We start from the raw sequence: 14322 nt of genomic DNA, 5'->3' as shown, positions 1-14322 counted from the left end.
GCAGTTTTTGGCCAATGCGAATGTTCATTGTCACCCAAGCTAGTATGAACACATTTAAATTCAGCTGCCCAAAATTTCACTATAGTAAATAACGGTGCAGAGTCCCTGTAAACAGTGTCAAACTTGTGTTTAATTTACATTGTTGTGGTGACTTTCAAAAACAAAATTCCAATTACAACTTGATATTTGGTTTTGTCCATTTTCACGAAAGCACGAACACCAACTCACTAAAGCAACTGTCAAACAACAAATGCATATCGAAAATGTCTGAAATTTTGGTGAGTATGTTACTAGATATACACATATAAATTCCCCAACTTTTGTTGAGAAGTACTGATATTTTCTTGTTGAGGTCGGAAAATTTTCAGACTATCTTTGCACAAATGGAAACTAGCTCACAGGATAGCAGTTTTAGACAATACATAAATAATTCCTGACACCCAGAGAAAAGTATGTGGCTGCACCAAAGAACTTTCCACTTTTTGTCTTAATAAAGCACACATTGATAAAGGTTCCTGTTGGATGCTTCTTACATTCGACAAGGGAACATTTCAAAGTGTCAAAACATGGTATTCGTGATACTTGACATTTGTGTAGAGGAGGCTAAATAATGTAATACTGTAAATATTTTATTTTTCTTGGGTGCCCAGTTTCATTGTCAGGGGCTGAAACACACCTCAAAAGCTAATTTAGCATTTTAGGTTTAGAGAGAATATTTTTAAAATGATGATATATAAAAAATCTTTTTCTTGTAAAAGGTGATATGTAGTCAGTGTTCTTGAAAACTGTATGATCAACTTTTGTAACAACATGAAATTTTGCTAAACACTTCACCCCACTACTATTAATTAATTTTGAAAAATGAAAACTTTTGTCAAAACAGAAATGAAAGAAGATTTTAAGTCACAAACATCCCCGAGTACCAAAGCTGATTTCTGAAATACTATTTCTGGAAAATAAGCTGCACAATGTGCTGGCAGTGTGTTTTCAATATAACTAAGTAAAATATGTGAAAATTCCTTACTATTATAATTATTTATTTTACCTATATTTGTTTTATGTTTAAATTGTTATTTTAGGTTTAACATACATGTTTTTCTTTTTTTAGTTAACTGTTTTGTGATCAAAAAGCATAAGTAACTCATTTTTTATTATGATAGAAAATAATTGCAATAATGATAATCTGTAAGGAAATGTAGCAAACAAAACTTTTTTCACACCATGCACATAAAATAAATGAAATTTCTTCACATAACGTACACAATGGAGAAGACAACAGAAAAGAAAATTAAGCAGGATTTCAAATTGTCACAGGTGATCCTCTAAATACCCTGATTTGTATTAACCAAACAATGGAAAATCCAGGATGGAATGTAACAATACGAGAGAAGGAAAGTTGCTATTCACCATATAGCTGAAATGCTGAGCCACGATAGGAACAATAAAAAGATTCACACAATCATAGCTTTTGGCCATTAAGGCCTTTGTCAGCAGTACACACACACACACACACACACACACACAAACGCGTGCGCAAGCGCAACTTGCACACACATCTGTCTCAGAGAGCTGAAACTACACTGCGAGCAGCAGCACCAGCGCATGATAGGAGTGGCGACTGGGTGGGGGGAAGGAGGAGTCTGGGGCGGGGAGGGAGAGGGATAGAATTTGTATTAGGCATACTGCAGTCCACTGGTAAGCCTTTACGAACAGAATACATTATGAACTAGTGACTGCGGCTTGATTGTATTTTTTGGAGATTGACATCATTATCATTCAACAAAACTAGATCTGAGAATCTTCTCACAATGTTCTTCCAGCATCGAAAGCTGTATACATTCTGCGACTGTGTGTGTGCCACTGAGCCCTTTGGGATCACCAGATGTTTGTCATCCTCTGGTACAATGCTAAAAATGTCCCTCCACCCCCCACCCAAACACACACATACAAACAGACCACCCACCTTTTCATAGCTTTAAAAGAAACTAATAGTGAGTTTAGCCTGAGAATCTCTTTCCCAAGCACCAAATGTCCCAGCATCAAAATCTGATATACAAACGTCTGATTAGGTCAAAAGATATTTGAAAGATGTTTTCTTTCCCAGCGAGGGAGAAATATCTGTATCATTATTATTTCTTTCTTATCTCAGACGTTATGTCTGGTCAGAAGTAGAAAGTGACGCGGACCTTGATCAAGCGTGACTTCCTTTTAACTGTACAGTATATGTTATATTGCATTTAGGAACTTTCGGGTAATTGAACATGTATCAATAATTACGGATTTCTGTAGTTGTATATATAAGTTTGGATGTAGCTGTATTGCATTGATGTACTGGTGGATATTGCGTGGTATGACTAATGTAGTTGATAGTATAATTGGTATAATGTCAACTTTATCCTGATGCCACATACCCTTGACTTCCTCAGCCAGTTGGATGTATTTTTCAATTTTTTCTCCTGTTTTCTTTTGTATATTTGTTGTACTGGGTATGGATATTTCGGTTAGTTGTGTTAATTTCTTCTTTTTATTGGTGAGTTTGATGTCAGGTTTGTTATGTGGTGTTGTTTTATCTGTTATAATGGTTCTGTTCCAGTATAATTTGTATTCATCATTCTCCAGTACATTTTGTGGTGCATACTTGTATGTTGTAAAGTGTTGTTTTACAAGTTTATGTTGTAAGGCAAGCTGTTGATGTATTATTTTTGCTACATTGTCATGTCTTCTGGGGTATTCTGTATTTGCTAGTATTGTACATCCGCTTGTGATGTGATCTACTGTTTCTATTTGTTGTTTGCAAAGTCTGCATTTATCTGTTGTGGTATTGGGATCTTCAATAATATGCTTGCTGTAATATCTGGTGTTTATTGTTTGATCCTGTATTGCAGTCATGAATCCTTCTGTCTCACTGTACATATTGCCTTTTCTTAGCCATGTGTTGGATGCGTCTTGATCGATGTGTGGCTGTGTTAGATGATACGGGTGCTTGCCATGAAGTGTTTTCTTTTTCCAATTTACTTTCTTGATATCTGTTGATGTTATGTGTTTTAAAGGGTTGTAGAAGTGGTTATGAAATTGCAGTGGTGTAGCCGATGTATTTATATGAGTGATTGCTTTGTGTATTTTGCTAGTTTCTGCTCGTTCTAGAAAGAATTTTCTTAAATTGTCTACCTGTCCATAATGTAGGTTTTTTATGTTGATAAATCCCCTTCCTCCTTCCTTTCTGCTTAATGTGAATCTTTCTGTTGCTGAATGTATGTGATGTATTCTATATTTGTGGCATTGTGATCGTGTAAGTGTATTGAGTGCTTCTAGGTCTGTGTTACTCCATTTCACTACTCCAAATGAGTAGGTCAATATTGGTATAGCATAAGTATTTATAGCTTTTGTTTTGTTTCTTGCTGTCAATTCTCTTTTCAGTATTTTTGTTAGTCTTTGTCTATATTTTTCTTTTGGTTCTTCTTTAATATTTGTATTATCTATTCCTATTTTTTGTCTGTATCCTAGATATTTATAGGCATCTGTTTTTTTCCATCGCTTCTATGCAGTCGCTGTGGCTATCCAATATGTAATCTTCTTGTTTAGTGTGTTTTCCCTTGACTATGCTATTTTTCTTACATTTGTCTGTTCCAAAAGCCATATTTATATCATTGCTGAATACTCCTGTTATCTTTACTAATTGGTTGAGTTGTTGATTTGTTGCTGCCAGTAGTTTTAGATCATCCATGTATAGCAAAAGTGTGATTTTGTGTGGGTATGTTCCAGTAATATTGTATCCATAATTTGTATTATTATTATTATTATTAGATCATTGCAGAGATCAATGTGAAAGGACTATTGAGAGACCCATACCTGCAGACAATAAACTTTTTCAACTGGTGATCCCAAATGGCACGATGGCAGAGGTACAGTTGTGGAGGACAGCTTCGATGTTGGAAGAACTTTGTGAGACTACCTTCAAATCTGGTTTTGTTGAATTATTAAAGCTGCAGTCACTTGTACATAATCAATTCTCTTCAGCAAGACCTATCAATGGACTGAAATATGTCTGATACATATCATGATATTTAGACGATTGTCTGTGACAGATTGAAATCCTACTAAATTTAGTTTTATGCTGTTTTTTCCATCATGTATATTATTGATAAAAACTTTCATTTTTGGTGCATGATGTAAAAAAAAAAATATATATGTTTTAAGCATTTCCTTACAGATTATCATTATTGTAATTATTTTCTACATAATAATGAGTTACTTATTATTTTCAACTAAAAAATACACTTACATGAAACAGTAACCTAATAAAAAAACACAAACACATAATGAAATTGAAACATAAAAATAACAATTTAAAACATAAAACAAATATAAGTAAAATAAATAATTAGAATAACAATGAAAGTTTAGATATTTTAATTGGGTATGTTGAAAATGCTCTCTCAGCTTATTTTCCAGAAATGGTGTTCCAGAAACTAGCTTCGTTACACAGGGGTGTATGTGACTTGAAAGCTTCTTTAATTTATGTTTTCAAAATTAATTAATGGCAGTGGGGTATTTTGCAAAATTTCAAATTATTACAAAAGTTAGACAGTTCTCAAGAACTTTAACTACATCTCAACTTTTATATGAAAAACATTTTTTATATATCATTGTTTGAAAAATATTCCCCCTAAACATAAAATGCCAAATTACCCTTTGAGAGTGAAATTGGGCATGTATTGCAATGTTTTGCCCACTCTACACACTCTCAAAGTTTCTTCAAGCTCATTTATTGACACTTCAGGGGAAAAATGAGAATACACAGAAAGAATCATAATTAAATTTTAAATTACTATGGTAAGAAACAAGCAGACAGAAAAGTCTCAACTGAGGACATGAAAACTTAAAGACCATGCAGTCACACTGTAACTGCACTCAAATAACTATACAAAGACACATGTAGTACACAAATTTAGAAAGTAACACATACAACAAATAACAGTATAATAACTGGAATAAGATGAAAAAATGAGAGTAAATGCTACATTATGGCATCAGTGACTATAACTCAGAAAACATGGATCCACAACTAATACTCGAGTATATAACTGATTATAATACCTTCTTTCTTCTGGGGGTAGAGTCCAGACGCTTCACAGGAACAACTTTCACAGGTGGCTGCTGTTGAGGTGTTGAAGTTTCTGGTTGTTGGGAATGCTGACTAGAACTAACAACATTTTGTTGCTTTGGAGAAGCAATCCGTTTAGGACCATTAGGTGGACCTGTTGCAGAAACACAGTTACATTTCATATTGTATACCTGTTCACATCTCCAACCAGAAAATTTATATTTGCTCTTGCAAGAAAAACTTAGTTTTTGGACTTTTAGAAATTACAATTTTGCTTGCAATTAGCAAATTAACAGTGTAATTATTATTTTTAATAATATCAAGACCATTAGGAATGACACAGCCAGTAATTGAGAATGCTTCAATACTAAAACTGTATCTGTCCCAAAACTTCATTTCAGCAAATTTGCCTTCACAGTAGTGCATCCAAGCTAGAGGTTATTTACAAAATTAAATGAGAACAATCAGTTAATTAATATGGTATGACCCATTTTGAAAGGATCATAAAATTTTTCACTAACCTTGATAATGTACCCTTCGCTTCATATTTATATTCTGAAATCTAGACACTGGCTGCCTAAATCGTCCACCAGGACCCATGGTTTGACCAGGAGGTGGAACACGAAATGCACCCTATAAAAATAAATAGTATAAATTTTCTACAATCAGAAAATGGATACTAACTTACAGACTTGCCTATAAAAGTAATAAACTGGAATATGTAACAATAACTACTACTTATTACTCATATCAAAGAGTAGGTTCCTCACCTGTTCCAAACTGTGTAGCTATTACCACTGATGTGTAGTGCACATCCAACTTTTTGCTTTAATGGGACCAACGACTCACTGTGATATGGACTATAAAAGATACTGAAATTGCTGTGGAGAGGCACTCCTTGGTGCCTGGTCAAAAGCTACCTACAGACCACAAAGATTGGTCAAAGCATAGTACAAAGTGTACATGTCTGCTTCTACTGTATTAACAGCTTTACTGTGGAATGTTCATCAAACCATTCTCCCATGATTCATATGTGATAGGTTAGTGCGGGTAGGCAACAAAAGGTCTGATGAAAGCAAGTTATGGTGCTATGGCAAACTGCCCCATTTTCAAAAATAACAGCAATCTTTTCACAGTGGAGTTTAATCTAATTTAACTGCTCATCAGTATAATCAAAATTATACAGAACAAAACATTAAAAATGTTACAAATATCATCTGACAGAAAATATAAACTCAACTCTTGGAATCTCATTCCTTCCAAGAAAATAATTCAATCAATTTAAAGTTTTCATGACTTTTATTAAGACATAACATTTAGGTTTAATTTTTAAATATTTGCATCTCCTTAAATGATGTGAAGCATTATGAGTAAAAGATTTTGGTTCATAAAATGTGGCAGATTTTCAAAATCTGTTACCCCTGATTCCCTTTCTGTAGTTTGTGGGTTTCCTGATGCTGGGGCTTTTCCCTTCATTTTTCTCCTTGTAAAATAACTATTTATGAGTTCTAAACACCAATTTCAATTTTTATGAGATCTAACTCAGCTTCAGATATTATTCTACACATGGCTCATAAGAATATACACATCTTCTGCCTTGAATAGTGTTAGAACTAGTTTTTACTTTCTACTTTGAGTTACTCTACTTCAATTTACAGTATAAGATTATTTCCTTCTCGTACTATCTAGTAGCCCTCTCCTGACCAGCAGTTTTGGGTGACTTTCCCATAACTCTTCCATTTCTTAAACCTCATCAGACCTCTTCCTTTCCCTTCAACCCTTCTGCCAGATGGAGCCACTGATTTGCATTTTCCACATCTTTTTTGTACATTTTATCCTCTCAACATTTGAGGAGAAATTTTTTTTTTTTATCCTGTGACTTTATGTTTTTAAACGGTGATTATTTTCATTGATATATCACTTACTTCAAGATACTTCTATTACTGTTACCTACAAAACAGGCTGTTAAAATCCTTTTTTAATTCAAGAAGTACACAGTTAATACAATTTCTCATGACAAATATACTAAAAGGTTAGTGCTTCAGTACACAATCATAAATAGTAGTTAAGACACAAAATCTACTCACCAAGTGGCAGTAGGAGAAATCACATAAAAGATGTGGAAATCGACAAGCTTTTCGAGCCAGTGGGTCCTTCTTCTGGTAGAATGGTTGAAGGGAAAGGGAGAGGGATGAACGGAAAGGACTGGTGGGGAAGAGTTATGGAAAAGTCATACAGAACCTCAGGTCAGGGGAGACCCGCTGGATGGTAAAAGAAGGAAAGACTAATCTTTTAAGTGCTTTTTCCAGCTGCCACTTGGTAAGAATTTTTTTTTATCTTTCCATATTATATTTTTGAAACTGATTATATTAAAATATAGAAGTGATGGTGTAAGGAAATAAACCTGTTTTACAAATGAAAACAAACAAGTTACTGCATTTCAAAGAAATGTGAAACAAGGTGTGTGTGTGTGTGTGTACAACATTTTAGAACAAGTATATCTACAGAAAACTTCAAATGTAGTTACCTGGATGTGCATATCAGGTGGTGGCATAAAATTGCCAGGAGGTGGAAACCGAGGTCCCTGTTCTTGGAAAGGAGGAAACTGCTGCTGTGGAGGTGGAAACATTAAAGTATCCCGTGGTGGGGGCAAGAAAAAATTGTCAGGGGGGGCCTGTGGGGGTGGTATTTGGTGATGAGCTGGTGGCTGCTGCATCATGCTGTGATTCAACCATGGTTCAGGCCCACTTGGTACAGGGGCATGAGTTGGAGGCTGCTCCTGCAACCAGTACAGCAAGAGATCCTGCACGTTTTTACTGCTGTTTGCGCTTCCATTTATTCTCATGACAAAAACAATGCAAACGGTTACTATGACATATTCTTGGAAAACGAACTGATATGCACTGATCTGCATATTAGTTATATTATGTGTGCAAACCAATATTTCTGATTTTGTGAGTGATTCTATAAACCAGGGTTTCCCAAACTGTGTTCTGCAGAATTCACTTTTTTAAAATTTTATTGTGATTTCTGCGTTATTAGTTATGATGTAAATGGAAGTAATCACAGAATAAAACAATTTTTTCTCACAATCAAAAATTCTGTTAATCTTCAAAATAAACAAGGTGTTCCATCAAATTACCAGGATTATCAAAATGTTCTTTCAGAGGAAAAGTTTGGGAACCCCTGCTATAAACCAAGCACCACAAAGAGTGAAACAAAAGAGCGTAAGCAATTATTTGATTTACTCCTCGGAGATATTTTTACCATATTCTTTGAACATGCAATCAGTACATATAAACTCCTGTTTTCCAAAGAAATGCACTATTTTTGTCTTAAGAAATTGCTGAAAAAAAAAATAAAAGGGGAAGAGATTCCTCTTGGGACGCGTGATGATGACATATTTTATAAATATATCCTTTTGAAAAGTTTGGAGACATACTTTCCCACTGCCTTTGGTACAGCCATTTCTATACTGATTGACTGATGAGAACTTACAATAACATAGGTCACAGAAGGCAATGGAAAGAAAGAAACAGTTTATAAACACAAACATGAAAAACAAAGCAATAACACGTGCTTTCGCTTAGCAATTATGGCTCCACAAAGTCAAATCAATTTCACACAGTAGAAGTGTTTACTGGACTCATTTATCATATGAAACTTTTAGTTGTAACACTAATATGTGTGTACAATTACAAATATAAATAGAAATCTATTTGTTCTGAGAATATTCATCATTTAAATATTTCTAAGTTTTAAAGTATTATTCCATTATTGACCTAAGATTACCTTGCGTATGAGGTTGTTTCTAACAACAAAAATTGAATGTGTAACAGAGAAATTATTTACAAAACAAACCTGCACAATAAATCCAACAAGCCAAATTATGGACTTCAAAAATTGAGAGCTGGCTCTTAGAAAGATTCTTTTAAATATTACATTTGAGCTCAAAGTTTATCAATAAACTGCATGTAGCATTGTATTTCAAACATCAACTGTCACCTAGTTTAAAGATACACCTATTACTTTACATGCACAAAATAAATATGAAAATTAAATACAGCCTAAATCATAACAGGGCAGTGGCAGTGACACTGCTGTGTGTTGGTAAACATTGTAGCATATATATACATATTTATTGGTATAATTGGCAGAAAAGTGCTGTGGCAGTGGGAAAATAGTCCAAACAATAAATGAAATGACTTAAGTTTGAAATGAATATTAGACATTTTCTTCACTGAAATATAAATTTTAGTTTCTGATACCAAATAATATTTTATTGTAAAATCTGGAATTTATGTTTTCTACATGTCAAGTGAAACTGAAGAGCACAAAAAAGAGCTTATGAAACATTCACTATTCTTTATTTGAATGCCCTACACACACACAAAATAAGTAGGAAGTAGTAATAGCATAATGTTTACAAACTATATTAGCACAATATATGACAAAGATAGCCTTATAGGGTTCTGTTGCAAAAAGATAACTTTTAGCACATCATTGTCAAAATTCCACCTCTTTTCTGCAAAACAAGCTGTGTCAGAAATGAAATTGTGGAATGTTGATCATTTGTAATTGTGCAGTGTTGTTTATTATGGTAATCCAAACTTAGGTGTGGTGAGACTTCTCCATTACTATGAAGAATAAAAATTAAATCTGGTGTGCAAGTACACTATTACCATACAGCCTATTCCTGTCAAAAAGATAGGGAAGTAAAACGTATAACAGACATACCAGCAGCAATGAGACATAGGAGAATGGGAATGGAGGTGAAATGAAAGATAAACTATTATTGTTCAGATCTCAATAAATTTACTAATACGGAAGTCTATTGTCTCACTCTACCACACAGAGTTAAGAGATAGTGATTTTACTTAAGACGTTCACATGTTATGAAGCAAGGCTAGATGTTGCTGATGGAATTGGGACAAGCCATAACCTGCTTACCTCTTACTGAGAGGTAGTAAGAATTTAGGCATGCAATGACCTTGACATACAGAGTGTACACATGCACACGCACACACAAATAGGATATGGTAATGTGGGTCCTTTGAGTTATGATTACAGAGGCATAGTTACATTGTAACCCAACATTTTTAAGCAGCAGCACTGATAATAGGCCACAGACAAGGCAATACCAGAACATGAAGTGTAATTGTATGAGCTAATTGGACTATTATGGACTACTGACACCCCACATATCTTCACTCGTATCATGCATGTAGATAAGGTGACCATTTACAAGTACCACAGTGGTTTGGCTAAAACAGACACATTAGATTAAAAGCATCTACTAATGCAGTCTACTTCCCATTCCAACAACAACAACAACAACAATCACTGTTCTTTCACATTGTTCTCATACCTACCAATGCTCTTCAAAATCCAATTGAAAATTTCCTAATTACTTGGCAACCAATTACATTTTGTGTAACTTTATTTATACCAAGATGTCTTTCAGGCTTCCACCCTTGCTAATGTCTTAGTCTGATCTGAAATGTCCTTCCACTTCCCTTATCGCAGGTAAATAGGAAGACTTCCATATAATCCTTAATATTGGGAAAATGAAGAACATCAAATACATATGGTTCTCTTCCTAATAACATAAATGACAACGCTACTGGCAGAGATAAAATTATTTAGCACAGTCTTAACCATAGCTACAACATATTTTGATATTTACATACAAGTAGCCATGCAGAAAATTTCAGTGCAAGTTCATGCTAAAGCAAGCAGATCCATCACAGCCAGCTAGAAGATATCCATAAAAATGAAACTACAGTGCTCTGATTTTTTCAAACTACAGAAATGTTTTATTGCCTATACATTCATGTGGAAACTAGACAAACAGCAGAACAATGTTATATGTTGTAAACATAAATTCCAGATTTCACCCTAATTTTAGGGATGATATGGTGCCTCATCAAAGGGCTAGTGACGAGGTAATGTATATAATATTTAAAACTGCTGTCCTAGTGCGTAGTTCTTACACTGACAAAGTTTTTGAAAAACAAGCAGCGCACCATTAAATCACAAGCATTGTTTTATAAAGTACAGACTTGGTAATTTTACTTTAACTGTTTTGCACATAAATACTTATTTGAAATAAATTTACTAGTATTTACAATATTTCCCTATTGTTTATGAATCATAAACCATAAAATTTAGAGCTTAGCGCATAACATTTAAACAGCATAGGAGGACATCCACCAAGCTGCACAGTACAGTCTTAAGAAACTTTTAGTGAGAGCAAATGCTGAAGAACCTTCATTTATAGCAAACTGTAAAACAAATTGAATAATCAGCTGCTATCTGCTGAAAATATAACAGTATTTTCCCTTGTACCACGTATCCATAAAAAGCTATTAATTTTTATTTGTTCTTCTGGTTTTGCAACACACTGCACATTGGTTTAAACCCTACACCACCATGGAGATAAATAAAGGACGTCCAGCATTATACTCTCACTTACAGATAGCTGAAATCAGTCAAACAACATGAGTTACTGAAATAGTTTGCTCCTCTAAACATTCAATCATTCTTTCCCCAGAGTCAATAATGACTCCAAAAACTCAAAGTAGTGCTCACTAAGAAGTAATGAATTTGTGATTTAATTGAAGGACAGACAGCAAGAAAAACAAGCAGTTCTTAAGTGCTACTTAATTTTGCCCTTTGGTCATGTATAAAGTGTATAAAAACAAACTGGTTTGTATATGTACAAAATCAGTGATTTCTGTTTTAAAAATACGGGTCAGTGCCCACAAAATATGAGATATAATCAAATATATCTCTATTGTTAACAAGAAAGTGATACTTTTTCATTTACACTCAAAGGTGTGTCTGCTAATACACTTACTGAAAACAAAGTCAATGACTGTGAAATAATTTTCAAGTTTTAAGCTTGCCTAAGGCTCAACAGAATAACAAAATTTCCAGAGGCAGTCAATATGCACTATTATTTAATAACATCGAAAAAGGATGCTACATGGACTTGATTCATCTAACAAGCAAAGTTGAAATGGAGCTCCAAACACAACTGAGATGCTTCTAATTTTTGGAAATCAGAGTGTAAACGAGGGACAGTACCACATACTTGAACACACACAGACAAGTCAACTGGTCAAACAGACCAGAGTCAACCAAAATATTCCCCTACAGCATGCCCCTAACATAATGTAAAATTATTCAATCTTTGTACAATACCCGTTTTCCTAAAAAAAAAATTCACCAGAGGCTAATACTATTACTCAAGATAGGGTTATATCAGGATCCACAGAACATAGCACATACACATGGCAATGCTTTGACTCAAGTAAAAATATATACACAGCTTCTGAAAGAGTATCATAGTAGAGGCAGTTGAAACTGAGTACGAAAATTGACTCATCAGGGACATGGCTTTAATTTAAAGAGGTGTTAGATCCAACACCCACAATAGTCAGGGAGCAGCCTTGCAATGGAATACCACTGATGGACCTGGAAACAGCCGCTGTTTTAAAAGAACAGCACCTAACAATGCAACTGAATTGAACAGACCTTTCAGAGCACTCTGCTCAATTGAGAAGTTTTTTATTAATCTTGAAACAGATCTAAGAACTTTGTCAGTGAGATCTTTGTCCTCATACTGTTCCTTCATCTTCATACAGAATGAAGGAATAATAATTGTTCTTATGCCTGGGTATGTGCTCCATTCTCTATTACCTAATACTTATGGTCAAAACAATCTAAGCAGTGTTTCTTGAGCACCGATTCTCCAAATTTTCACGAGAACAACTTCACCTCACTTGAAAAAGTTTCCTTTCAGTTTCCCCTCCATCTCTCAACGACACTTCTATATAGCCTGTACTGACGCACAACAATTAAAGCATCACATCTCTGAATTCCTTCTGCTAGAAAAGAGCTCAAAATGTTTTGTTGTTGTTGTGGTCTTCAGTGCTGAGACTGGTTTGATGCAGCTCTCCATGCTATTCTATCCTTCTGAATCTGCTTAGTGTATTTATCTCTTGGTCTCTCTCTATGATTTTTACCCTACACGCTGCCCTCCAATGCTAAATTTGTGATCCCTTCATGCCTCAGAACAGTCCTCCCAACCGGTCACGTCTTCTTGTCAAATTGTGCCACAAACTCCTCTTCTCCCCAATTCTATTCAATACCTCCTCATTAGTTATGTGATCTACCCATCTAATCTTCAGCATTCTTCTGTAGCACCACATTTTGGAAGCTTCTATTCTCTTTTTGTCTAAACTATTCATCATCCACGTTTCATTTCCATACATGGCTACACTCAATACAAATACTTCCAGAAATTACTTCCTGACACTTAAATCTATACTCGATGTTAACAAATTTCTCTTCTTCAGAAATGCTTTCCTTGCCATTGCCAGTCTACATTTTATATACTCTCCACTTCGACCATCATCAGTTATTTTGCTCCCCAAATAGCAAAACTCCTTTACTACTTTAAGTGTCTCATTTCCTAATCTAATTCCCTCAGCATCACCCGAATTAACTCGACTACATTCCATTATCCACATTTTGCTTTTGTTGATGTTCATCTTATATCCTCCTTTCAAGACTCTGTCCATTCCATACAACTGCTCTTCCAAGTCCTTTGCTGTCTCTGACAATTACAATGTCATCGGCGAACCTTAAAGTTTTTATTTCTTCTCCATGGATTTTAATACCTACTCCGAATTTTTCTTTTGTTTCCTCTACCGCTTGCTCAATATACAGATTGAATAACATCGGGGGAGGCTACAACCCTGTCTTACTCCCTTCCCAACCACTGCTTCTCTTTCATGTCCCTCTACACTTATAACTGCCACCTGGTTTCTGTACAAATTGTAAATAGCCTTACGCTCCCTGTATTTTACCCCTGCCACCTTTAGAATTTGAAAGAGAGTATTCCAGTCAACATTGTCAAAAGCTTTCTCTAAGTCTACATATGCTAGAAATGTAGGTTTGCCTTTTCTCAATCTATTTTCTAAGATGAGTCATAAGGTCAGTATTGCCTCATGTGTTCCAACATTTCTACGGAATCTAAACTGATCTTCCCCGAGGTTGGCTTCTACTAGTTTTTCCATTCGTCTGTAAAGAATTCGCATTAGTATTTTGCAGCTGTGACTTATTAAACTGATAGTTCGGTAATTTTCACATCTGTCAACACCTGCTTTCTTTGGGATTGGAATTATTATATTCTTCTTGATGTCTGAGGG

At 34.8% G+C, this 14322-nt stretch overlaps 1 protein-coding gene across 2 annotated transcripts in view; it reads right to left on the bottom strand.

Annotated features, from left to right (window-relative positions):
• The window catches only part of LOC126282197 (RNA-binding protein 33-like), a 225594-nt gene that overhangs the window by 86909 nt on the left and 124363 nt on the right, over positions 1-14322 (bottom strand). For both annotated transcript variants that reach the window (XR_007551347.1, XM_049981730.1), the window contains exons 9-11: positions 7632-7883; positions 5626-5737; positions 5098-5258 (exon numbers count right to left, since the gene is read on the bottom strand). Coding sequence is in view for 1 of the 2 variants with exons in the window: in XM_049981730.1 (XP_049837687.1) it covers positions 5098-5258; positions 5626-5737; positions 7632-7883 (525 nt within the window). In the remaining variant the exon portion in view is untranslated. The remainder of the gene's footprint in view (positions 1-5097; positions 5259-5625; positions 5738-7631; positions 7884-14322) is intronic.

The sequence above is a fragment of the Schistocerca gregaria genome, chromosome 7 (assembly GCF_023897955.1).
Source record: "Schistocerca gregaria isolate iqSchGreg1 chromosome 7, iqSchGreg1.2, whole genome shotgun sequence".
Taxonomy (NCBI): domain Eukaryota; kingdom Metazoa; phylum Arthropoda; class Insecta; order Orthoptera; family Acrididae; genus Schistocerca; species Schistocerca gregaria.
Note: the sequence above shows the minus strand (reverse complement) of the source record. Positions and strands in the feature narration are given on the sequence as shown.